Source organism: Cygnus olor, chromosome 6 (assembly GCF_009769625.2).
Source record: "Cygnus olor isolate bCygOlo1 chromosome 6, bCygOlo1.pri.v2, whole genome shotgun sequence".
In the NCBI taxonomy this organism is placed as follows: domain Eukaryota; kingdom Metazoa; phylum Chordata; class Aves; order Anseriformes; family Anatidae; genus Cygnus; species Cygnus olor.
In genome coordinates, this window is record NC_049174.1 from 35,123,082 (window position 1) to 35,149,339 (window position 26,258).

The 26,258-nt window shown below is 34.7% G+C and overlaps 1 protein-coding gene across 11 annotated transcripts in view; it reads right to left on the reverse strand.

Moving 5' to 3' along the window:
* LRP1B (LDL receptor related protein 1B) overlaps window positions 1-26,258 on the reverse strand; it is a 684,970-nt gene that overhangs the window by 235,122 nt on the left and 423,590 nt on the right. For 9 of the 11 annotated variants that reach the window (XM_040561328.1, XM_040561327.1, XM_040561326.1 and 6 more), the window contains 8 exons: window positions 24,156-24,327; window positions 22,025-22,168; window positions 19,555-19,791; window positions 14,277-14,457; window positions 11,103-11,322; window positions 8,093-8,282; window positions 6,298-6,420; window positions 4,747-4,887 (listed from right to left, as the gene is read on the reverse strand). In XM_040561328.1, the coding sequence (XP_040417262.1) occupies window positions 4,747-4,887; window positions 6,298-6,420; window positions 8,093-8,282; window positions 11,103-11,322; window positions 14,277-14,457; window positions 19,555-19,791; window positions 22,025-22,168; window positions 24,156-24,327 (1,408 nt within the window). Of the gene's footprint in view, window positions 1-4,746; window positions 4,888-6,297; window positions 6,421-8,092; window positions 8,283-9,690; window positions 9,794-11,102; window positions 11,323-14,276; window positions 14,458-19,554; window positions 19,792-22,024; window positions 22,169-24,155; window positions 24,328-26,258 lie in introns of those variants that run through there. The other 2 variants (XM_040561332.1, XM_040561333.1) reach the window with 2 other exon arrangements.

A 26,258-nucleotide genomic window follows, 5' to 3' on the forward strand; every position in this document is an offset into this window, starting at 1 on the left:
GGGAGTATGGCACTCAAATGACCTGGACTGGATGCACATATCCATCACATTTGTTAAAAAATGTCATCTCTTGTAACTTGCATTATATAATACTGAAAGATATTTGCTTAAAATCATCTTGAACTGAACAGGAAATTTTACATTTTCTTCAGTGTACCCAGGTCCTAATCTGGGGTGGGACAGGGCTGTATATTTTTTCCAAAATAAAAACAAAAACATTGAAATATAAAGAAAAAAAAAAGATTTGGGATTAAAACGATTTTTAAGAAGTAATGCAGTAAAAATTGATCTAAGGATTTATGTCGCAAAAGGTAACAAAAACTGGTAAATTGTTGGATCCATTGTTTGCCATCAAGCTCACATTTATGTTCTGTGTAAATAACATTAGGAATATAAAATCCTCAAAGAAATATATATACATAATATATATAAAAATTGACAGTGATTTAGGTATAGATATATGGCAACATGAATGAAAACATCACAGGTATCAAGAAAAAGGCAATTTCACAATAGGTTTAAAATGACAAAAGCAAATCTTTCTTGAATTGCAAACAGGCAACTGAACACTTCTCTCATGAGTCAAGTTTATCAGCAGCCAGATATCACCAAATTTTTATTATGTTACACTAAGGAAAAGAACAAATATGGCTCCATCTATCTCAAAATTTAATTGTATACATAAATACTTTAGCTATCTTAAAGTCTAGTAAAGTTGAATTAACCAAAAATAGTTTAAACCATACATTACATACATCTGATTAAACTTGTTAATTTCTAGGTAACCTATACATAGATGTTGAATAGATTTGTTCCTCCGCAGAAATCATTGACTTTTCTGTAAGCCTGGGAAATTCGCTACTCATCATTGAAAACTATCTAATTTTTAATAGAGGGGTAATTTTTTTCTCTAGTACAAACACATGGATGCTAGGGGATTATGTCTAACTAAACAAATTTCAGATACCTTTTCTTTTAAAAGTAAAGGAACAAACACTAATAAGTATTTTAAAATACTCAAGACTACCTTAATAATACCTTAACGTGAGCCACCTGAGCGCATGCCCAAATTCCAAAATGAGATCCAAGACATTCATTACATGTTTGGAACATTAAGTATGGATCTAAACATTCAGTATGCCATGCCTAGACAGAATACGTTTCTTTTCAATTCACCCAAAACTAAGTCAGTACAGGTCTATTTATTTACATGGAATGTAAGTATGGGAGAAGGAAGGCAGGCAGGTTTCTTAAAAGCAAAAACAAAGAGAAGCAATACAAAAATGTTAATATTGGCACAAATTAGAATATGAGTAGCACAAAAAGAAAGATCTGAGTGCCTTGTCTTGATGGCACTTCACAGGTCGTCAGGGTATCAGAACATCCCCATACAGATTCTCAAAACATCCACGTAAGGAAGAGAAGGGGCAGTATATAACCAGACAGAAACAAAAGGCAGGCTGAAGTCACTGACTGAAGATACGGGGAATGTACAGAACAGGAGTAGTGCTGGAAGACATTCCAATAAAGAGACAAAAGACAATCAATGTCAGATTCTTAAAGGCAAAGATGAAACATTCAAGAATCCTCACAGGGTTCCAGGAAATATGTTGAGTATTCAACTGCCATTATGGCTTGTCATCCACATCATTCACAAATAATATTGGTAGACTACAGGGACAAGTGCTACCTGAGAAACTGGGAACTGGAGAATGAATATGAGTGAACTCAGTTCTCAGTTTTGATTTAAAATAATAATGATCCTCTGTGAAGTCTAGCATTAGGCTTTGTTGCATTAGTAGGGCTTTGCTGCCACAATATTGCTATTTCCTTAAAAAAAAAGGATGTCATTGAGTTACTTTATTGTTTTAATCCATCTAAAATGAGGTTTGCAAACTGAAGCGCATATAAGCAAAGCAAAACAGAACACCAAAGGGAACAAAGATGTAAATTGCTAAGCACATATCCAAAATATTATACAACAGTGAGCAGAGATTTGAGCAGGTTATAAAATGTGTTTGAAATGATGCACGTTACTGTCAATTGCCATACATACATCTCCTTTTTACTTACCAGAGAATTTCAGGTGTCAAAAAGTAAAATACGCTGCAGTGTAAAGGTGACAAAAATCTGGTATTCAAGAGTGAAAAAGGTATCTCACAAACCTGTTTTTGCTAGCTACCAAATATCACTGGAAGAAGGAAGACTTTGAAAGCACAAAAATTATGTAAATACTGCTGACCTCCTTTTCCAGATGTGACAAATATGTATGTTCTGCTTCTTTTATGCTAATAACAGGGTCTATTACTAGCAGATCTTGCTCATCTACACAAGAGCAATAAACTATACACAGTTTCAAATGCTGGGTTAAAAAAAAAAAAATAAATAATAAATAAAAATCTAATGTTCTCTTCTACCTACTCAGCCATCCACAGTCTCTTTTTTAAAGTTTAACATATATCTGGAAACAAATGGTATTTAAAATGAAAGGACATCTTGCAGGCTTATCCTTGACATTTCAGTAGCTTTTATCTTTGACCTTTCTACCTATTCTTCCTATTGAAAACAACACAGAGTGAGTGTGATACCAATAGCACATGAACCCTTCATGAGTGTTTTTTGCGGAAGGTGCAAGAACATTTGAGATAAAAATTAATAATCTGAGCAAAAAGGTATTCCAAGTTGTATTACACTTACGAAGCAACCTAGTTTGCAATATGACTGGCAAATAAAACTGCTATCACACATGTGATGAAAGTAAAACAGGAAGACTTTTTTTTTTTTTTTAAATCTGACTTTATTATTAGAGACATATTATTTTTAACGGTATTTAAGCTTTTGCTTATATATATTTAACAAGTGTGTATTCTATTCATAACTGCAAATAATTCAGGCTAATTAAAAAAAAATCTATTGAAGTTACTATAGCAACTGTTGAAAAGGGATATTACTGCTATCATACTGGACTCTTTAACTGTATGTCACATACAGGTTTGGACCAGATTATGATTTCATTTATATCTATATAAATCCCCTAAGTATTATGGGCTTTGGTCAATGAATTGGTCTAAATTACACTAATTTAAATGAGAATCAATTCAACTCTGCCAAAAGATTTTCCTTCTTACTCTTTTTATTAGTTGAACTCCTTATTTAAGTATAAGAATCCTTTGTATTATGTTAGTAAGCACTACAATTCAGATCAACTGGACAAATGTCTTGACAAGAATTAGGACTTAAATCAGTACAACTACTACATGGAGCTATCAAAATACATAAATGCAGGATAAAAGAAAAATTGTCTATGTAACAGCTACGAAGAAAAAGACCAAGGGATTACAAAGGATGACAAACTCAGTATGTATCAACATCAAGCCTGTGTGAAACAAGCAAGATTTACCTAAGGATATATAAACACCACTCTCAATCCTCACGAACAAATTCTCTCAGCCTCATCAGGTTCATAAAGACCTCAGCAGAAGTACATACATCCAGTTTTGGACACCCAACCCCAAGGATCATTTGACAATGTTCAATAAAGAGCAAAGAAATCTAAACTAATAAACAAAACAAACAATTTATTGTGAAAAAAATAAAAATAACAAAACAAAACAAAACATTAGAGTTGTTTTTTTTTAAAGAGAAAAGACTGAGAGACCACGACAGAAGTTTTCAGACAAAGAGAACAATGCTTCAGAGTAGAAGAGTTCATCATGTCTACAACTGATAGGAAAATAAATAATGAATTTTCATTTCTGTAAAGGAGACTTGGTTTAGGGAAATGATCTAATGATAGAAATAAGCAAGCATTGCAACAAACTGAGGAGGGAAAGAGGAATTTTCACAGCTGCAACTCTCCTTTCCAGGAACGACACAGATACATAATTGGTATGCTTTCTACTATTTTCATTTCAACACTGGGACTCTAAAGTAAAGATAACAACAATACTATAGCTCTACTGAAACTGAATTTTTAAAGACAGATTACATCTTGCTATAACTGGAAGTATTATATTCTTTCTTCTTAAATAAATAAATAAATAAATAAAACATTACAGAATCACGGAATACTTGAAGGTAGGAAGAGATTGCTTGAGATCACCTCGCGCAATCCCCCACTCAAGCTGGGTCAACTAGAGGAGGATTCCCAGGACCATGCCCTTTTGAGTTTCAAATATATCCATAGATGGGCAATCCATTGCAGTGTTTGACCACCCTCCCAGTATAAAAATGTTTCCTTGTGTTCAGATGAAATTTCCTGCTTTTCAATTTGTGTCTATTACCTCTTGTTCAGCATGTAGGCGCTACGGAGATCTGTCTGTCTGTCATCTTCATTCCCTGCCATCAGGTACTGTACTTATCCTTGAACTGCCTACCAAGGCAGCTGCCAAGGTGAGGCTGACCCAGCTTAAGAAGAAGGTTGACTAGAGACAACCTGAGGCCCCTTCCAACCTCAACTATTCTATGACCCTATTCAAAAAGTGCAATAATGGGAAACCAAGCAAAATATCCCTCCACAGAAAGAATTAGAAACGACAATGCCAAAATCAAAATCAGTATGACTGACATACTGCTCTTGTACTAAGCTATGAAACTAGTACATAAGTGTCATTTAAAAATACTATTATTATATGCAAGAAAATGAAAGATTTACATAAATGACTTAAGGATATTGCTTGTGCTTATTTTTTTTCAGGTTTTTAAATAAAGTATGAAATGTGGGTTAAAATTTAAAAGAATACATACAGCAAATTTCAGAATGTTCATCACTGCCATCCAAGCAGTCATCATCCCCATCACAGCGCCAGCGATCCTGGATACAGCGCTTATTGTTGCACTGAAACTGTTCAGCTTTGCACAACTGTGGTAGCACTTCTCCCTGTTTAACTAGGAAAAATATCCCAGAAGCACATGTGATTTATCAGCTTGATACATACAGAATGCAATAGTACCTCTATATAAATAGATACCATTTTTTTTGTTAGCACTCTTCAGAGGAGTTTTTAGTAAACTTTGTATTTTTTAGGTAATTCCTCCCGAAGCCTGTAGCAGCATGCAGACCTGAGTGTATACTTGAGGTAATGTATTTTTAATAAATGGAAGAACACTCATAACAATAAATAAATGGAATGCCACTCATAACAGAATGGCAATCTTTTTAAATTTTTTTTTAATCGATGCATAAGATGATAGTGTAAAGATACAGGTTTAAAATATTGTAATGCCTCACTGACAGTGAAAAGAAAATATTCTTACAGACAATCCAAATTCTGTTGCACATTTAAGGGCTAGAAAATGATTACTGAAAAGCTGATTCTTGTATCTAAGCAACAACTCAAACACCTGCATTATGCACTGGTACAAACTCAGCAAGTAAAGGATAAAATTCTATGGCGGCAGAATTAAGTAGCAAGCTACAAGCTTACTGGTAAATCCAGACAGATACATTTCTCAACAAAAGGTTCAGAATCTTTAGTGTGTAAAATACAACACATCACTCTATGACCCTATCAGGAACACCAAAGTCTTTGGAAAGAGCTGGGCACTGAAGTCAGATGGCAAAAAAAGCAGGAAAGATACTTCATTGAGATATGAAAGTGTCTAGCCTCTCTCTAATGCTTACATTCCATCTTACCAGTGCTAAATCCACCTTCCAGTATTTTCTGCTAAAAAGAAAAAGTTTTCTTTAGCAACAGAGATGGCTCTGCCAGCCATGCATTTGGGTCAAGCTCAAGGTAATTGTAAACTCAATAATGTTCATCATGATATGAAATAATCCTTTTGCTTTACTCAGCTCTACAAGGTCTATAGCTGGAGAGCTACGTAAAGTTTTACACACTACACTTCAAGAACTAACGAATGAGATCAAAAAGATCAATCAAAATTTTAAGTTACAAAATGTTGTGTAATCTTTTTTTTTTTAAATGCATGTATTGTCTGATATTAACTTTAATTTTAAATCCCACATTTTATTATGAATATTATTGGTGTTTCATGAAGATATCCAAGGAAGAGATGAAAGGAAAAGATGGCAAATTCGCATAGCCTATGTAAGGACATATCATGTATATAAATATCTGCTTGATGGATTTTATAAACATCTTGAGAACAAATATACCTGATTTCAGCTAAAGATATTAAGTCCATATAAGAATCTGAAACCAGTTCATATAGATTATTACCTTGAAATTTTCTTATATTTCTGATATTTTGTAAAAGAGATAAGTGAAATATTTAAATCCTTTAACATATCAGACATTTTAAAATATTTTCCAGTGAACTCTTTAAAAAGCTTACTTGTGCAAGTTGTACTGTTTTCCTCCAAAAGCTGATTATCAGCACAGGCACAAACTCTGCCTCCAGGAATGGCTAAACAAAGAGTACTGCAACCTCCATTGTTAACACGACATGCATTATCACCTGTAAAAGCAAGAAAAGGAACTTTAAAACTAACAGCCGTGCTAGAACAAGTTTTGTTTATATGTTTGTTTTTATTTTTCTTTTTTGAGTATGTAAGCATTTGCAGATCCTTTTACTGTTATCCTCTCCATTTAGGGAAACATTATTCTCATAGTTTGTTTACTACAGCTTACAATATAAAAATAATTTCAGATACAGGTTGCAATAACTTGTAAGAATAAAAAGCAATTACATCATTAGCTCATAGCATTCTATCTCACGTTTTAGGAGATGAATAAATGTTGGAAACTATTTAATATGTCACATCTACATGTGATGACAGATTGCCATGAATGTAGTAGTTTTAAGAAATCCAACAGTATATATAGAAATGGTCTGAATTATAATGGCAGTTGCACATGTTCAAACAATGTGACTACAAATGCAGACTAAGAAAAAAAAGAGAAAGGAAACAGAAATTAGAAGTATAATGAGATCACAGCAGACAGAATTCAATGCAGACATTACACTACTCTTTGATGAACACATCTGCTATTTCTTTGCTTTCTTTTCCCCTGTTGTTTCTTCCCCAAAACCATATGCAGTTCACATGAAGTTACTGACAGCTGTCAGGTGTTCTAACAAGCACTGTTGCATACTGGTGATGATACTGTGAAAATAAAGCTGAATTTTAAGCCTGGTGACAAGGTACCTGTGAGATGTCCTGCAAACCTAAAAAAAAACTCCACCGTTTTAATATACTGGCTATTACAGCTGAGCAAAGTACATCTTAAAGTTGTATCTGTACTAAATAGCATTGGGATAAATGGTGAAATTTCTATTTTGTTATTTTTCGGTTAATGTACAGGATCAAACATTACAGGACTGCAAATATCTGAGGGTCTCTGATTTTCTGTAGGAACTGTGGGACACGAAACACTGTTCTACTTGTACCTGTCAAAAATGATAGCCCAATAGGCTTGACATTTTTCTTTTTGAGATCTATAAAGATATTAAAATTTAACATAGTCCACTTTTAAAACAGTATTTTACTTATACTCATTCCTGATATTTAGTTTCATGCTTTCAATCTCTGGTAGCAGACATTAACCAGAAATATGCTCTCACTAAAGAAAGCAAATATTCAACACTTACCTAAATTCTGTATGCAGTAAATGGATTCCAAAGTTTTCTTCAGTAAAATACAAATGTGAATTAAATTGTGTGCATTTTCTAAACTATCCATACTACTTTATGGCTTTTTATCTCTTTTCTCTACTGACACAAGTAGCATAAACAACCTACTCTTCCACTACTCTCAAAGGCCACTGACTTGGATTCTGTATAACAGCACCTTGTACTTTCAGCAGACTAAGTCATATATTGCTGATGAAGATCTTACCCAAGAAAAAGCAAATTAAACAAAGTATTTTATGTGTATGAGCCAATGTGTACATAATATCCATTCTGTTTTATATTTTCAGTGTCTCTTTCACATATGAGGAAAACAGTAATAAACACAGAAGAAATACAGTTAGTTATACTAATTTGGCTCACTGTTTTTAATAAGCACAAGATGATCAATTTTAACATCAATGGACTGAAATATTAAGAAGTGTCTTTGTCATGCCATAATCAGCATGGAAAATATCCTTTTATAACAGAGCTTTGAAGAATCATATCTTTTTAATACCTTGCTGTTTGCGTGGGTCATAAATCTGGAGCCCAAACAAAGGTGGTCTCTCACTTCTTAACAGTGTCACATTTCCTGTAACCAGATCCAACTGGAAAATAGACCCATTCATATAATCTGTCCAGTAAACACGATTTCCATGATGTGATAGTCCAAAAGGATGATTCAGATCTTTCCCACTGTAGACTACCTGCAATTAATTAGTGATCATTGGCAAGGTTAAAATAATTATTTTTTCTTAGCATACATTATAGAGAACATAAAACAGGAAACAGGAAAACTGAGATTAGGAGAATAGCAATGTGCAGACATAGCAATTTAATGCAATGAATTAAATAGTGTAAAACTGTTCTGTGCACCAGCAACAGTTAACTCCAGAACTTCATATACATTCATTTTAAGTGGATAATGCACAGGAATGCAGGTAACCATGCAATTATTACGTTCAGTAAAAATCTACCTTCTTCCCTATCATGGAAGCATGTTCATTTATAATCATTTTGGATATGTGTGAAAGATATCAAATATTTGCTCCTTCTGAAATGTTGCTGAAATCCTCTTCTCCTATAAACAGTCAATCCCATATTTTGGAGTGATTTTTACCTCAACTAAGTTTTAAGTCAGTACTCTTGCTTCTACCAAAAGCAAAGAACAGTGTGTATGAGTTGCTTATTTTTGTTCAAATGTGAAGCAAAGAGCAGAAACTACTTTTTTTATTTTTGCTTATTAAATTCCCCATTATTTTGGGGTTGTGGTAACTTAAAAAACAAAACAAAACAAAACATGCCACAGTTTATTCCCATAATAGTAAAAACTATTTTTCCCCACTAATCTTCTGCTTCTGGTTAATTAACATACATAGAACTACAAATTATAACCAAATCTGGTCTCTATTTTATTGGCTGCAGGAATGTAAACCCATGTCTTTGCTATAGCTCTAGTCTCAGGACTCGTTAACAAGAAAGACAACTACAACTACAGAGCTATCTGATAAAGAAGAATAGTTTAAAAATATTTCCTACAGAATTAAAACTAAAAAAAAGTTTTACCATTATGAAAATTGCATTAATTTGAATGATTTAATTTAGAAAGACATAGAAGACAGCAAAAGTCTACATCATCTACTTCTGGGAATGCTGTCTTTATACTTCATCATAGCAGCTGCTGTTTGGGATGATTAAGTTCCAGTATTCTTCTGTTGGCTGGGCTACTTCCTTGAACTAATGCCCAACAGTGTATTTCTATCTTGCCTCCAGAAACAGTGAAGCAGTTCATTGGATTCTGTACCTTGTCTCTATTTGGAGACACATACCCAAGAGAATAAGGAGATATAAACTGTTGAAATACAACTGCTTTGAGGTGACAAAACAGCATCTCACTTTCCCCTTCAATTTTTCTATTTGGCTTTGGAATGTATTTATTTATTTTATTTAATTTGACCATTTATTTAATGGTCAAAACACTTCAGTTAACTGCTTTTGATAAAAATTAATCCATCAGTCAATCATCCACCAACTACTGGTGGAATTAATTTAGAAATTTCCCAGCCCCGAAATCTTCACTATACCAACACTTACAGAATTAAAGGTGCTACTGACCCAGTTATATTTTAACCAGAATATCCTGGAATAAATAACAAAGGATCCAGCATCAAAAGCAAGTATCTTCTAGTTATTTTTGGATGCATGCAATTTACTCAGATGTCTCTAAAGTTTATTTAAATCACAGGATTATATAAGGAAACCTTTAAAAATCAACAACAACCAACAACAGAACAATTCTGTGACACTTCAATATAAAGCCTATAAAGACAGGTGCTTCTTATTATTCAACAGTTACAGCAGGAGGCAAAAACAGCATCTCTCACTACTAATCCATGTGTAATTCATGGCAGCTGCATTTACTTGTTTACACCTGTTCTGCCCAGGAACTTTCCAACAAGTCTAACATGGAAAGTAGACAAAGATCTTTGATTAAAATTGCCTTGCTCCCGGTACACTTACCCTCCTGCCCCCTCCATTGCAGGACCATAATGGATTTGGAGCAAAAGTATAAGCACTAAATGTAAATCCCAACCTAGCTATTGTGACAAACTGCAACACTGCTGCATTGATACAGGTTTAAGAGCAGATAATCCAATATAAATGATTTTAAAAGCAATATGTGCTTGCACAGGGATAAGTACCAGGGAGAATGGTGTCTACAGTCACTATTTTCAGTACTAGAGATCTGCGTATTGGTCCTATTAAGGCCATCATATGGAGGGAATCATGAATAAAGGACAAGTGAATTTGTGAAAAAAATCCTTACACAGAAGTAAAAGGACTTAATGCCTGCCACTCTCTATTAACACTAAAGGAAAAATTTAAATTGTCAAGGTACTAATTTTATGAAATAGATGCTAAACCTCCCCCATATGATTAGATTCCAGTCTAAAGCATCAGCTGTTTTCCATATGTCTGTTCTGTGCTTGTTCCTTCTAGAAAAAAACATAGGACTTCTATAAAGATTTGTATCTAGTTAATACAGCCATTAGTAATAACTAAAACAATCTCTCTCCGTTGCTGTCTGCACTTGTTGAGTGTTTCCCCTCTACATAGTACCACAAATGTTCAAATGAGGTCCTGAGATTCATCAAAAGCAGTAAAGCTAAATGAAAGCCTTGCTCTGGCAGAGTCAAAAGAAGACTTTTTTTTTTTTTTTTTTTACTGAAAAGCTCTCTGTAGTTTGGTGGATCAATCAAGGTGAAATTCATTGTCACATGAGAAAAATATATTAATAAAAAAAAAAACAACTTTTGTGTCACTTTCTAAAGTAAAGATGAAAACTTTAAGCTGTATTTTATTCTTCTGCAGGAGACTGCCAACATCGCTTGTTTCAACAGAGATGACACTGGACATGCCACAGGGTTACACAGACTTTAAAAAGCTTGAAAAGTATTTTTAACATAACACAATAAAATCCAGAGAAAGAGCACGCCTGTGGCAAAGCAGCAGTATTTTTCTTTTACCTTTCTGTCAGTTCCATTCAAAAATATCCTTTCAATGTGATCATAATAGGCATCACACCAGTATAACACATTGGCATGATAGTCCAGAGTTAAACCATTTGGCCATAGCATCTTTGATGTTACAAAAATCTGCCGACTGTAGCCATCCATCCATGCCTTCTCAATTCTTCCCACACTGTCATCTATTTCATCTTCTTCCCAGTCTGTCCAATACATCCAGCTATGAAATCATAAAAAATGAACATTTAGATACCATTTTAATCATGTGAATAATACTGTAGACTTTTAACGGAAGTTTGGAACCGTATACCCACAAGCCAGAGCAATTTTGTCTTTTGCAAGTCTTTGCATGTCTTTCCACTGCTATATAACGATATTTACTTTCCATGTATGCCGGATGCTGCTAAAATGATACTTAAGGATTTTTTCTCATGTTGTAATGAATTACATGAATGCCAAATGGACTGACATGAGAAGTGAAAGAATTGTTTAGGACCTTTTTTTAATCACACCAGAATTATGATTTTTAAACCAGCATTTTACTGACTTTGTCATTAAATTTGAACTTTAATTGTTGTGTAGTTTGTGGGGTTTTGTTTGTTTGTTTTTGCCAAGTCTAATTTGCCTTTACGATGCAAATCTGATTTTTTTGTTATACTTAATACTATCAAAAAACTTCAATACATTAGTTGCACTCTAGTTGAATAGCTACAGGATAACCTTGATGTTCTGTGAACTTCACATCCCACATGAAAGCAGCCAAATTACTCTGAAACTATTATGAGCAGTCTATCCCTTACAAAAATATTTAGAACTAGATGTCTAGAAGAAGTATTTGAAAATTCTCTAGTACGGCTAGTAGGCAATTTTAGCGTAGTTTTAAGTGCAGCAGTGTAGATAACCAAAACTACAAAAAATAAGTACCTACGCTACTCTGGAAAATCAGGCAAACATTGCAGTAAGTCATCTAACTGTATTCACTCAGATGAGTTCTCTGAGACACTCTCTACTGGCCATTACAAGCACACCCTGTGTTTTCTTTTTTTTTCCTTTTTTTTTTTTTTTTTAATCGAATTAGTGAATTTATGATGCCTTATTACAGAATTTGCTGGTGACAATTCTGATTTCAACAATTTAAAATACATAACCTGAACTTATACAAAAGCCGAGGGTAGCAAATATGCTAAGAAATACTACGTGTTTCTTACAAAAGGAAAGCACAGGTTCATGGAAAGAAACACATAGAAGCCAGTATGTAATCTATGAAGCCCCTAAACAGCATTCCAGATCCTGTGATGGAAGGTAACGTTAATATGAGGAAAATACTTACTTTGTAACAGATGTATACTTTAAAGCCAAGTATAGGTTTGCCATTATTAAGCATTAAATAGAATAAAAACATTATGTTTCTTAAACAAGTATGGTCCTACTTCTGAGTATTAAAGGTGTCATGACTTCTTAGGTATTTAGGTGTCTCACCTAATTTTAGAATCATAAATCTGTTGAAATCAAAGTTTCTGAAATAATTTCTGTAATCCCAATCCACCTAATTTGTTGTTACTTTAAAGAATAAAAGCTTGGAATTTTAATCCTGATTGTCTCCATGTTTCCAAAGGAAGGAAAAAAATGAAGAAAAAAACGGTTTTCCTGACAAATCCGTTCAAATTAAAAGACACTCAGGCAAACATTTTCAAATCTACTGGTCAAGCATTTTATTCACATCACTTTTATGTTTAAGAATAATTTGATCAGTTTTTTTTTTTTTATGTAAGAAATTGGAAAGAAATAAAGTTATACCATCATTACACAGATTTAGAGATATGCAGGTGTACATCTTTTGTTTCTTTTCTATCTAACATGATTCTAACATGAAGAAGGTTGTATTGGGTTCTTTTAGTATCTTTGCAAATAAATGCTAAGAACATAAACAAATTTTTGATCCATGAGGCTTATAAACCTCACTATATTTCTAACTCAAAAAACACTACATTTAATCACAGAATTTTAAAACCTATAAATGCTGTAAAGCTCAAGGAAAGACACAGGTCAGTATGGAATTTATATTGAAGGCCAAAATATGTTTTACACATATTTACATGACTGCTAAAGAGCAATTAATGAGCTTTCCTCCATTAACTTTTTGTCTGTACTTATTCTAGTTATCATGTCATAAGCTAAAACATGCTTACAGTAATGGACATTTACATTAATGTGCTTTAATTGTATCTCAAAATGCAGTTAATACTTCTGTGTTGGTTAAATCAAGACTAATATTTTCTAAACTTAATTAAAATGTCATAATAAACGCTATCCCTCAGGAAAAGCTTCCATGAGAAGCATGATCATGAAGGGCAAGTTATTTTATTAGAGAAGTGTTTTATATAATAGTCCTTTCCAGATAATACATCTTCATACACTATTTCCTGTGCCATGCATTTACTGAGCTGGAAAATTTAACAAAGTAATTTTAGGTATGGCTATGGTTTGTGGTCTGATTTTACATTCTTACTATCTGACCTTAATTAATTGTAGCCTGTCCACAGTCACTTCCATTCCTCAAGGACAAGCTCAAAAGTGAAAACCTGATAGTGTAAATACATTCTAGTACTAGAAAAACAGCAATCAATCCAGCCACACTAGAGTTACCTGCCTAAATCATTCCCCAGTGACAATTTTCTGAATAAATGTATCAGTGAATTTTTAGGTATACCACAAACGTAACACACTAATATAATGTTCTTTTTATTATGCAGCCTATAACAACCAATTATATTAGTAGTGAAAAATACCTGTCTCATTTATTTTTGTAAACTAATGTGTACAAGGATATGGTTTTAATTAACTTGAGAAATAGAGACTTAAAAAGAGAGAAGTAAAGAAGAGTATTATAGAGTTCACCTAATATTAAAAATACATACAGGTCTGATACACTCAATTTGTTCAAGCAAAAGGTGAATCACATTCAAATTAACTTGACATAGGTTGAGCTGTGTCTGAGCATACACATTCTTCTCAAGGCTTCAGGCAAGAATTCTTGTCAGGAATTAGAGATATAGACTAGACTACTGCAGAATTTTAGACTACCATATGGCTTTACAGACCCATCCTAAGCAAAATTCAATCCTGTATTTATCCTATAAAGATATGAATTAAACATGATAGACTACTCCATACCCATTGACTGGATCAACAACAATTCCTCTAGGGTGGGACATGTCTCCCTCCAACAAAGTTTTCCGACTCTGAGCAGCCTTTTCCAGTCTGGCTACAGCGATTGTTTTCCTGTGGCCATCATTTGTCCAATAAAGATTATTTCCAATCCAGTCCACTGCTATGCCTTCTACATTATCGAGATCTGAGAGAGAAGGGAGGGGCAGTAATAAAAGATTAATATTATACATTCATGTTCTAACACTATCCATTAATGTCAATAATGGACAATATATCATAAATATAGCTAAATTAGATTATTTTATTGGATTAATTATATTTGCTGAATTACAATACTGAAGTTTGCTGTGTCTGTCAGAATTAATTTTTGCTGAAAACAACCTACTGGCCATAAAATTTGTGTGTTAGGCCATCAGCCCTGCATATGCTAACTGTAATCAGACTCAGACAAAACACTATTTAACAAAATCCTACTTAACTTAACCCAAAATGGTTATATCACTCAAGTCAGGAGAAGCTTCCAGGATTAGCTCTAGTATTCCATCTAAATAATCTTGTTTTCACCCAGATCAAAAATATCATTATTTTTTAAAAAATAAGCAAAATACACATTGTATATACATTGACCATGCAAAGCACACAAGCAAGAACATCACAACAATTTGAGTAATTTCTATGTACAGGAGCAAATCATTAACACAGCAAAAAATACACAAACAGCATGCCCCAGCGGCACCCCCACCTCTTGGCACCCACAAAACACCTTTACACATAACCAGCCCTTGACAATCCCATTACTTTTCAGGCACACTTTGCTTGCTCCATCCCAACTCAACCAATGCTTCAACACCGCCTGTCACCCCCACCCCACCGCTGTGTGGCAACCAGGGGTGCCCTGCCATTGCCGGGCCCCCCTGAGGTGTCTGGGTCTTGCTGTGAGCACCTCGGGGCTGTTCTGAGCCAAACACCAGCCACCAGCAGCAGGAGGCACCTGGGAGAGGCCCTAGTGGCAGTACCCAGTGGTTACCTGACTGCCGCCCGCCCCAGAGCCTTCCCAAAGCTTTGCTCACTTTAATAGTTTTCTGAGGTAAAACTTTGGGTGGAATCGCTTATCCTCGTCCTCAATCACTCCTACATGATTTGGCACAGCTCAGGTTGATAGTCTGAGTTAGCTTTACGACAACAACATTGTGCAGGGGTAATGCTGTACTCTAAAACTTTCAAATTTCGTCACACAAGATGCCTCCCCATAATACAATTAGTAAGCACTAATGGAAAGGCCATACTTACTAAGTTTAATAATTTCAGCATAACTATGAGGTGTTTTTTTTGCAACAGATCAGACCTGTTTTCCTTGGGACAAACTCTTCACCAATACTATTTTTTTAGACCACAAACGCCTTTACTGACTATAGCCCTAATAAATTATCCCATTCCCCACAAGAAACCAGTGAAATTCTTCATAACAGATGGGAATGTAAGGCATTTTTACCTAGTCACAATATACATAACTTATTTAGCAGACTGCAAAAAACTTACTGCTTACTATAACCCATAGATAATGTACAGGGTACCATCAAAAGCACACCAAGATAAAATACGAGTTTTATCCCCAAAATGAAATATTGGGCTTTTTATACACTTGGATGCAATAAAAGCATCTATAAAAGGTGTCATTATAATCTCAATAGCATTGTAACATGACAAGTGACTTCACAGACCTGTCGCTGAACAATGTTTTTCAGAGTTGTAATGTCACTATATCCCTATCAAGTTAGCAGAGACATAATGCTTTCAAATAACATTTTTCCTAAATTTTATAACTATTTCCTTTAAAAAAAAAAACAACAAATGCATTTAAAATACAACGTTGAAGTATGTTAAGAATATAGTAAAGATGTGCACTGTATTTTCAAATCTAAAAATAACAATCCCCTTATTAAGACAGATATTTCAATATGTATGCTTCAGTAAGAGCCTGCTAAAAGTTATATCATGATAGCCATGTAATATTATTTAGAAATTTTTCCCTTATCAGTATCCCATGATATAAAAAAGTATATTCCCTTTTTTCCCTCAGTACAATGGCAGTCAACAAACAGCACAGATTAATAAAGAGAAATATACAGATGAGATATTCTTTAAAAAAAAAAAAAAAAAAAAGGAAAGAAATTCGTGTCAATACCATGGAATTATATATGAAAGTATTTGAGAAATGAATTTGCTTGTCTCGAACAAGTTAACAATGTGGTTCAGAGTAGTTCAGGATTAGGATTAGAAGTCTCTCTAGTGTGTGTAATCGTTCTATCCCAAGAATATTGCCTATGTTAACTTAAACACTCGTGGAGATGTATGTAAATGGAGGTGTATGCATGTAAAGCTGTGATGTATTTCACACTTGCTAGCTTTTTTTTTTTTTTGTCTGATTGTTTTCTAAATTTAAACCTTGAACTGCAAAATACACTGTACCACTGCAGTGACCTGAACAGTAACAGGAATTAAAGATATGTAACATCTAAAGCTTTCATATTTAAAGTTTTTTTTTTTTTTTTTTAAACATGAGAAATACAAATATAAGATTTTTAAAAACTCATATTTCTAAAGGCAACAATTTGCCATATCGGTTTTAAATGTATAAGAAATTATAAGCACAGTATGTAGTTTCATATAGAATGGCCTAGCTCCATTAATGTCAGTTAAATCATGTGCACTAATATTGCCTAAAATACTACACATAACACAAGCATATATATATTTTTAAAATAGTTCTTCTGTATATCAACCAGCTAGATAGATAGATTCCGAAGATCTGTGTAGACTTATTGTTACCTTTTTTAAACAAAAAGTTAGCCTTTGCCCATCCTTGCTAATATTTCCAAGTGAATAATATAAATCATTAAGGCTCACAGTGACCTCAAATAACATAAGGGGGGCAAAGCAATGTTTTTTAAAAAAAGGAAGAATAAAAGAGGGAGAGTGTGTGTTTGTGGCAGTCCAACTGAACAATATTTAAGTCCCTTTAAAAAATTCTGGTTTGTTCCATTTTTTAAATTTAAAAAATGTATTTCAAAATAAGTCTGAAACCTTTATTACAGCATTTTCTGTTGCTGATGAAAGTACACTATTATTGCAGTTGTGCTGCCAACTCTGGGATAGGCCTTGCTGTGGGCTGTCAAATAGTTATCAATACTACACAGCAGTTTATTTTCCAAAGTGAAGAATAAGAAATCACAGCTGAAGCTGTATCGGAAATCAAACTCCAGCAGTGTTAGGTGCTCAGCGTTCTCAATTGCCAGTCAACAGCTTGTAGGATCAGGCTCTCATGTAGGCAAACTGTAATTATCTGAGTTACAGTGTTGTTTGAGCTAGCATATCTGTTCTTGCAAAACCTGATAGTCACAAAAAATGACAACTTCTCATCTGAGAAATGACACAGATAGAACTCCTTAGCAGCATGCTGTACAGAGCGAATATTAAACCACCTCCTGACACACCTGATTTTCTCTAGTAACCTTCCACCAAGGAACGATTTAATCTATCCCTGCTGAGTTCTTGAGAGCTGACAGAAATAAAAGCTGAGGTGGTATGGCTGGAGGCCATATTAATTTTTAAAATCATGATAAATACATTAACAAGTGTTCTTTAAACATTCCTTAAAGTTATGAAAATACATCAAGTTCTAACTAACAATGTAAGCTTCTGGAAAATGAGTGAGGAAAGAATGACACTGATTTTATTTATTTTTAAATATTAGGAACACCAACAATACATCATCAAATAATCCACAACTCTTTTGGTAGTGCTTTGGCATTTTGCTACATTGTATTTATAAAGAGTAGAAATTAAAGTTAAACATTATTTAAAAGAATCTCATCAAGTTGCTGATTTGGTATACAATGTTTATTCATGTTTGCATGTTTGATTAGGCTAAGCTCAACCTGTCTGACACCTTTCAGCAAGGATACTCTTTGGTATGACCATGAATGTTTAAGTCTATATACTGTCCACTCTACCTGTACTCCACATTTGGATTAGCCTGTTGTAAAATGAAATGTGTGTTGTTTTGTTAAAGTTCAGCAGTAGAGGTTCTGTGATGTATGTTATCCATTTCCATATTCACAGTAAAGAATTACCAGATTGGCAGCTGAGTGTCCGTTATTTACTCAGACAGCCATTCGTTATTATGCTATCACCAAGCTCCTTGTAGCTACTCCTGAAGGGATCTGTCTGTGTGCAGACTTTGAGGTCTGTAGAGAGACCTTATACCAAAAAAAAAGCACCACAGCACTGCAAATGGGAGAGCTGTCTCTGAGACAGCTGGATTAAAACATGGGTTATGAATCATGGGGAATGAAAATCCCTGCATTAAGGCAATAGTATTTTAGTTACTTTCACTGGCTCAAGCTTCAATTTACAAATAGAGACATTAAGCTCTATGAAGAGCAAGATGGATATTCATACTGCTTTTTTTTCTTGAGTACTAGAAAATAATTACTGCGGAATGTATTTCAACTGAGGCAGTAGCTACATCTTGCTGAAGCAGTCTTTCATGAAAAATGTCTGTTATAGAAAAAGAAGGGTTGACAAACTAAAGGTTTGATTAGTGAAATAGCATTTAATATGAAGAGATGTGCCACTAGACCAGGGAGATTCTGCACAGTATGATGAGAGAGGTGGAAACTAGAGAACTGCTGATAGTTTTTCTACTTGATATAATATACAGTACAAATATCTTAGTTCAGATTCTCAAAAGTGTTTAGGTTTTCCTGTTGCTTCCACAGATACATGGAAAAATACATCAGGAAAGACAAAGCTAAATAACTTTTTTTTTTTTCCCCCTAATTAGTTTTCAAGTGATAGTACTACGGAAAGTCTTCCTCTGCCAATGTACTTGAATAAACTCCAGAAACCACATTGTAATGCAGGTTGTAGGTAAAAAGTCTCACAATATTCATAAGGACACTGGATAGTTTAGTGAACAATTACAAGAATTACATTATGGATCCACTGTACCTACTGAAAGAATGCAGTGGAAATGTAGCAGTATAGGCTAAACAGACAAAGAATTCGCAGCAGAGCAATTTAACCAAACTTAACATTTCTGCAGTATGGAAAAATAAATAGGAAGTTCTAAAAAAAATGTCTCCAACTCTGTTCAAGGTCTAGTTTGGTTCTGTTTTCAATGGGTGATTTAAACAAAGTTTTAAATTATCTGTAAAGGTCAGTTCAACTTCTCCTGAGTGAGATTCTCTGAATGTCACTATCAGTTAGCATTGCCTACCATCTTTGAGGATTGTTTCTCGCTCTGTGCCATCAATTTTCTGTCGTCCAATTAAGAAACTGGTAGTATCAGCAAAGTAAATGTAATTGGTTTCGGCATGGAAGTCCAGGGCACGAGGATTGACTAAGTTTTCTATAGGGATCATGTATTCATCAGATACTTTGGTATTCAGGTCCATTCCCCGTATTATTCCTGGGCGTCCCTTCCCATAAAAAAGAAACAATTCATTCTTTGGTCCTGCAAAAGAAAGATTACAAACATAAACAACTGATGCTGCCTAATCTTCTTTACAGTGCATAATGTCACTGTTTAATTAACCAGCACAATTAGTGGGGGAGCAGGAGAGTTATTCAATACCAAAAATTAAACTTTCATATATTCCAAAGGTATCTAAACTCAAGAAATCTAGCTAATTACATTACCTTAATTAAAATACAAATTACTTCAGTGAGCTGCTTACATCTAATTATTTTTTCTATAAAAGTTCACACTGAAAAGAAATGCTAGATCACAGAATAACTTTGCATCTAATGCATCTAATGTGAAATGCACATATATAGCACTGCAGACATTTAATTTTACAATTCATTAGGATCTATCAGGGTAATGTAGACCACGACTGAAGCGATCATTAGATCTAACAAGACTGCAAACTTCAGCAAATTCAAAACACCATTTTTTTTCACCTGAAGTTTCTCAGAAGCAAACAAAAGGTTACAGTAATTTTATTTTATTTTTTTTTTTCAAATAGGAAGGAGTATAACAAATTGACATGCTGACTTCTTTCATACTGAGATACAAAACATGGATACCGATTTTTTCTACTTCTTCTTTTACAATTTCATTAAGTAGGTTAATTACAAATAACTGAAATTTGTTAAGGTGATTTTCTTTCCTTAAAGATAGGTACAAATATCCTTAGATACTTCATACTATAAGCATAGCTCTTAAAATTGTTTAAAATATGTTCTTTTCCCAGTGCCTCTCACAGTTTTTTGCTGGAATTGTTCATGCAAACGAGAAGATTGACTGAGGTGAAATACGTTTATCTACCACCATCCATCAAAGCATTTAGTTGCATGCCTTTCTTTTGAACTAAATCAATGTCATTTGAACAAGAAATCAGACAAAAAGAGACTCATAGAATCACAGAATGGTTTGGGCTGGAAGGAAACCTGGTTCCACACCCCTGCCATGGGCAGGGACACCTCCCACCAGACGAGGCTGCCCAAAGCCCCATCCAGCCTGGCCTTGAACGCTGCCAGGGATGGGGCAGCCACAGCTTCTCTGGGCAGCCTGTGCCAGAGCCTCACCACCCTCTGAGTGAAGAATTTCTTCCTAATACCTAATCTAAATGTACCCTCTTTCAGTTGTTCTATCACTCCATGCCCTTGCAAAGTCTCCATCTTTCCGTCTTTCTTATAAGCCCCCTTTAAGTAATGAAAGGCTACAGTAAGTTCTCCCTAGAGCCTTCTGTTCTCCAGGCTAAAAAACAAAAACATAAACAAAACAGCTCTCTCAGCCTTTCTTCACAGGAGAGGTGCTCCAGCCCCTTGATCATCTTTGTGGCCCTCCTCTGGACTCTAACAGGTCGTTCTTGGGCTGGAGGCCCCAAAGCTGAACACAGGGCTCCAGGTGGGGCCTCACAAGAGCAGAACAGAGGGGGACAATCCCCTCCCTGCCCTGTTGGCCACCCCTCTGTTGATGCAGCCCAGGATGTAGTTGGCCTTCTGGGCTGCAAGCACACTCTACTGGCTCACGTCGAGCTTTTGATCCACCAGAACCCCCAGGTCCTTCTATGCAGGGCTGCTCTCAATGAATTCTCTTCTCTTACTCATGTCTGGGATTGCTTTGACCCAGATGCAGCACCTTGCACTTGGACTTGTTGAACCTCATGCGGTTTGTGCAGGCCCACTTCTCAAGCCTGTCCATGTACCTCTGGATAGCATCTCTTCCTTCTCTCGTGTCAGCTGCATCAGTTGTGCTAGGTATAATCACAGTCACATAAATCAAGCTTCCTGTCAGAAAGTATTATGAAAGAAACCTTGCTTGCCCTATTCAAGTGAAGGGTCCATTAAGATTGTTGTAAGATGATTGTATGGGTAGAAATTGACGGTGACTGAAACTATTTAACAGTATTTTAGTACTTATGTATTGTAAGAACGCATAGTTTATATTTTAAAAAAAGAGTAAAACTGGTAACTTGTGATGATTTTTTGAAGTCCTTTAAATGGCATCCCTGGTATAATTTGTCACTTCTGTGAACTGACCGCAATCAAATCATTTTAAGGAATGAAAAGAGCATATGAATTAAATGTCAAGTACATGTTGCAAAACAGTTTTACCTGAAAACAGCCCATGTGATTTCCATTGTTAATGATTTCATGTTAAATAACACAGTAACTAAGCCCTGAAATAGCATCTGGCAAACTGTTTGATTTCAGTAAACTGTTTGATTTCAGTAACATACTTTTGCATGACCTGCCATCGCTTCCCAAGATGAAGCCAGTCCTGCAGCGACAAGTCCGTGTTTTGTAGTTGCTGCTGAGCAGACAGATGTGCGAACATCCCCCTGGCATTCCATATTGGTCCACCTCACATGCATGGCTTCTGGCTACAATGAGTGAAAAACAGCATGATTGAAATCCAGTTAAAGTAAGATAATTATATGCATCAACATGTCAAAAATTTAGACGGGAAAAAAGGGGATTTTTTGTCATGGCAAGTCTTTCCACAGAATATAACTACAAACGAAGGATTTTTTAAGGTGATACCCAAAGTGGACAAATGCATATATCCAAAGGACCATCTTGTGCCTATCAAGCCTACAATGCTGTATGGGATAACTCCTTTCCGAATGAGTTTCTGTAGAGTCATTTGCTGGGCAGCACTCTGCTGGGATAGATGACTTTCTTTACCTTTATTTGTTTGTTTGATTCTTTTTGTTTGTTTGTTTGAGAGCAGAGTGAATCTCATGCCAAATATCCCATTCCAGTTCACTATTCATTCAACAACATTAGACAGCACCTTTCTGGGGGAGACAACTGTGCAGAAACTAAAGGACAAAATAAGTAGCATTTTTCCCATATTTGAACAGATGGTACAGAAATCCAACTAAAGCAGAACCCTAAATTAGCAGATTAATATATCAAATACACTTTTAAAAATTATCTAAGGTAAATCTGATCAGGAAAAAAAAAAAACACAATCATTCTATTTTGCATTTACTACACTGACTTAGAAGAGGACAACAGTATTTTAGATCAAAAACTGCTTTTCTCTTCTTTCTCCTTCCGATCAAGCTTTTCAGTTTTTTTTTTTTGTTGTTGTTGTTCATTTGTTTTTTAAAGTAATCCAGTGGTTTAAGATCAATATTGTTAAAGTTATACAGAAACTCTACCAAGTTCAGCCAGCCTTTACAGCAAATCTTGACAAGCAACAAACATGTCCATTCAAAACAAAAGGAGCTGCAGAGTGAACAAAGGGCAAGAGGAACAGATTAATCACAGGATGTAATAAAAGATTACACTGTGCTCATGTCTCTCCTATACTCAACCTCTCTGACTCCCTCAGGGGTACAAGAGGGAGGCCTATAGCAAGAAGAGAGTCTTTGCAGCCTCCTTCAGATGCTGACATCTGCAAAATCAATGCCCTCAGCTACAGGGTGAAAATTAGTTCACCCAATCAGTTATAGTTTGCTACCACTTCAGAAACCTCTCTAAAAGCAGTCAGGCTGTTTAATAACATTGATGTTAATCACCAGAATTGGTGTGTTAGCTTTTACATCCCAGCAGTCATGACAAGGATTCTAGTATTTACTGCTATCAGTCATATCAAAAAAAAAAAAAAAAAAATGCTTAAAAACTATCACTGTAAATATTTTGGATCTTATTATCTTTGTGCAAAATGCCCACAAATCATACTGATGTTCTGAGTGCAGAAAGTTATGCAATCAGACCTATGATTCAAGTCAAACCTGAGGACTGTGGACCTCAGAAACTGCTATTTTACCAAAAATTCTGAGATTTTAAAAGTTTTTCACTATAGACTAAAATGAAGTTTTCTTTGAGAAAAGGCAAAGATTGTATTTAGTAAAGCCAAGGAAAACTTAACAACAATTTCCTGTCTCACCAATGACTCTGCTGACAGGTTGGAGGGCTACCTGACTACATCTCCATTCTTTTTGACAACTCCAAAGACTGAGGGAAGGAATGTTGACTCCCTCAAGCAGGTCCAGAGAAACCAGGAATCTCCAAGGTCGGATACCCAACCAGCTTGGTGGTATTGGACACCTAACAATTTTGAGTGTTAAATTCTGAAAGGCTGAGTGTGTGGAGCCAGAGAATTTACAAACCAGGGCTCTTAGGCAGTTCTCCAAGCTGAATGCTCAGGAACCACTGGTGAGAGGAGGTCAGGGAAGTGTGAAAACTGGCAGTGAAGCACACAGAAGACTAGGAAGATGAAGAAGTCACAGAAAGTTCTGCTGTAGTGTCAGATTTTCACTGCATCTTGTGAGACATCTTTCTGGAAGAATGCTCTTCACCACACATTCACCTATTAACTCGGTTTACATTTCCTAGAAAGAGGAATTTTTATCTCACCTGCTGTTTGAGTTCGTTTCTGGTACACACGGATTCCTTTAGCATTGTCAAGTCTAGTAAGAGACTGAACATCGGTGCCATTATATCTATTTATCTGTAAAATGCTGAAGTTATCTGAATTAACTGCATATAAATAGTTTTCAAATACTGCCAAACCACAAAGATGCCTAACCTGGAAAAGAGGAAAAAAAAAAGGTCATTATTTTAGCTGAATATTTTAGGTGCATCTATGTTTTATAAACATCAAGTAATAATGTGAAATGTACGTGGCAAAACTGTATAAAGGAGTTTCTCGGTATGCTGATAAAATTAGTAAAAAACAAATGCAAACTACACTACAAATGTAGTTCACACTCTTTTAATCAGAAGTTTATAGTTACTAAAGTTTCGTACAAGAAAGGAAGAAAAATAAAAACATTTAACAATCTGTATTCATTTAGCCTTTGAATTTCCCTGGTTCTGTGTCTTTTAAATTAAAAACACCTGCATACTGTGTTAACTGCAACAGCCTATATTAGTATTAACTAATGTTAATTAACTATTAATACCTAATATTAACTAATATTATTAACTAATATTCTCTAGCATTAACTAATAAATGTAGTAAATATAGATATTTAAAACAGTTTATAAGTTCAATTAATGTATTTTTTCATTGTGATATAATCAAAGCCAGGTAAATCATGCAAGATAGTCTATCCGAACATTTTTTTAAAGTAAATAAATAAATATACAGTTTCCCTCGCTATACTTGTGTTCCTTTTGTTTGATAGCTTTGAATATGCTTGTCATCACACTCTACTGCTTGTTTCTCAAAAAACAAATTCTAAGATTTTATTCATCTCTGATGTGCATGGGCATGCTGATTAAAAATTACCTAAATTTAGTTAGTCAGTTAGCCAATAACAGCTCAGATATGATGTGTTCAATAATCTAGAGGTTATGCTTGATCTCTAGATTTGGAATATTTAAAATACCTCATTGAGCAATTTTGAAAGCAAGAGTTGGTTGGCAGATGTTCACAAGCTGAATATCTTACTAGTGTAATCAATAAATTATTCACCACAAAGTATTTACTCCGCTCATTTACTCCCAAATTCAGACATACCTCACAAAACAAAAACAAAAACGATCCAAAACCTGTTGTCCATCAAATGTTTCAGTCCTTCCTGGAAATTACCCCCAGCTGACCAAATCTTGCCATTGTATTCTGCTTTTAGCCATTTAAAAGAAAACAACTGAAATCAATTGAAGTATTTCATTAAGACCCAATAGAAATTCAATCCAATTAGAGTAAGACTAGAGATAAAAAAGAAAACAGACTTGAAAATAATGATGGATCTGTACCAAATTGTTGAATTCTCCTCTGCGTTATAATCCTCTTTCTTTCCTATTACCATTTGCACACAGTTTAAAGCTTTATTATTTAACTCCCATGAGAGCTTTATATTTACAGTATTAACAATGTGACTCTTTTTACAATGCACGTTATAATGCCTTAATTAATTTTTATTTAATTTATTCATTTCGGTGGTTTTTACTTCTCATAAAGATTTTCAGCTATCTTATGCATGACTGGAAATGTTGCTTGCTACAAAGAATAGTCCTTTGAAAGCCATCCAGGCTATCAATCAGAAAGGCTGTATCATTTGGAAAGCATGCCTTTTGATATGCTTGTACTTATGAAGTAAAGTTTAATTCCTAAAATTTATTTAGAATAGTTTGCTGATTATGCTAATTATTTGTGTTTTGGTAAACAGTGTGTACCTGGAAGCAAATAAAGAATTACAGCAGAATAGGTAAATAGGTATCTGCATGTATTTTTGCACACCCTGTTTAACCTCAGGGAGAAGCAGATGTACCCACACCAGCTCTAACAATCTGTGTAGCAATCAGGAATTGTTTGGTCCTTGCTAATTTTCCCTCAGTTTCCGTGAGCCTGTGTGGAATTGCTACCTACTATTCCATTCTCCACCCTGAAACAATAATAACGGATTGATATATTCCTGTTCAAAAACTCATACAGTCTTAGCATTTGTATTTATGACTCTGAACATCTGAATCAACTGGGAAAACCACCATTGCCATCTACAAAATATGATT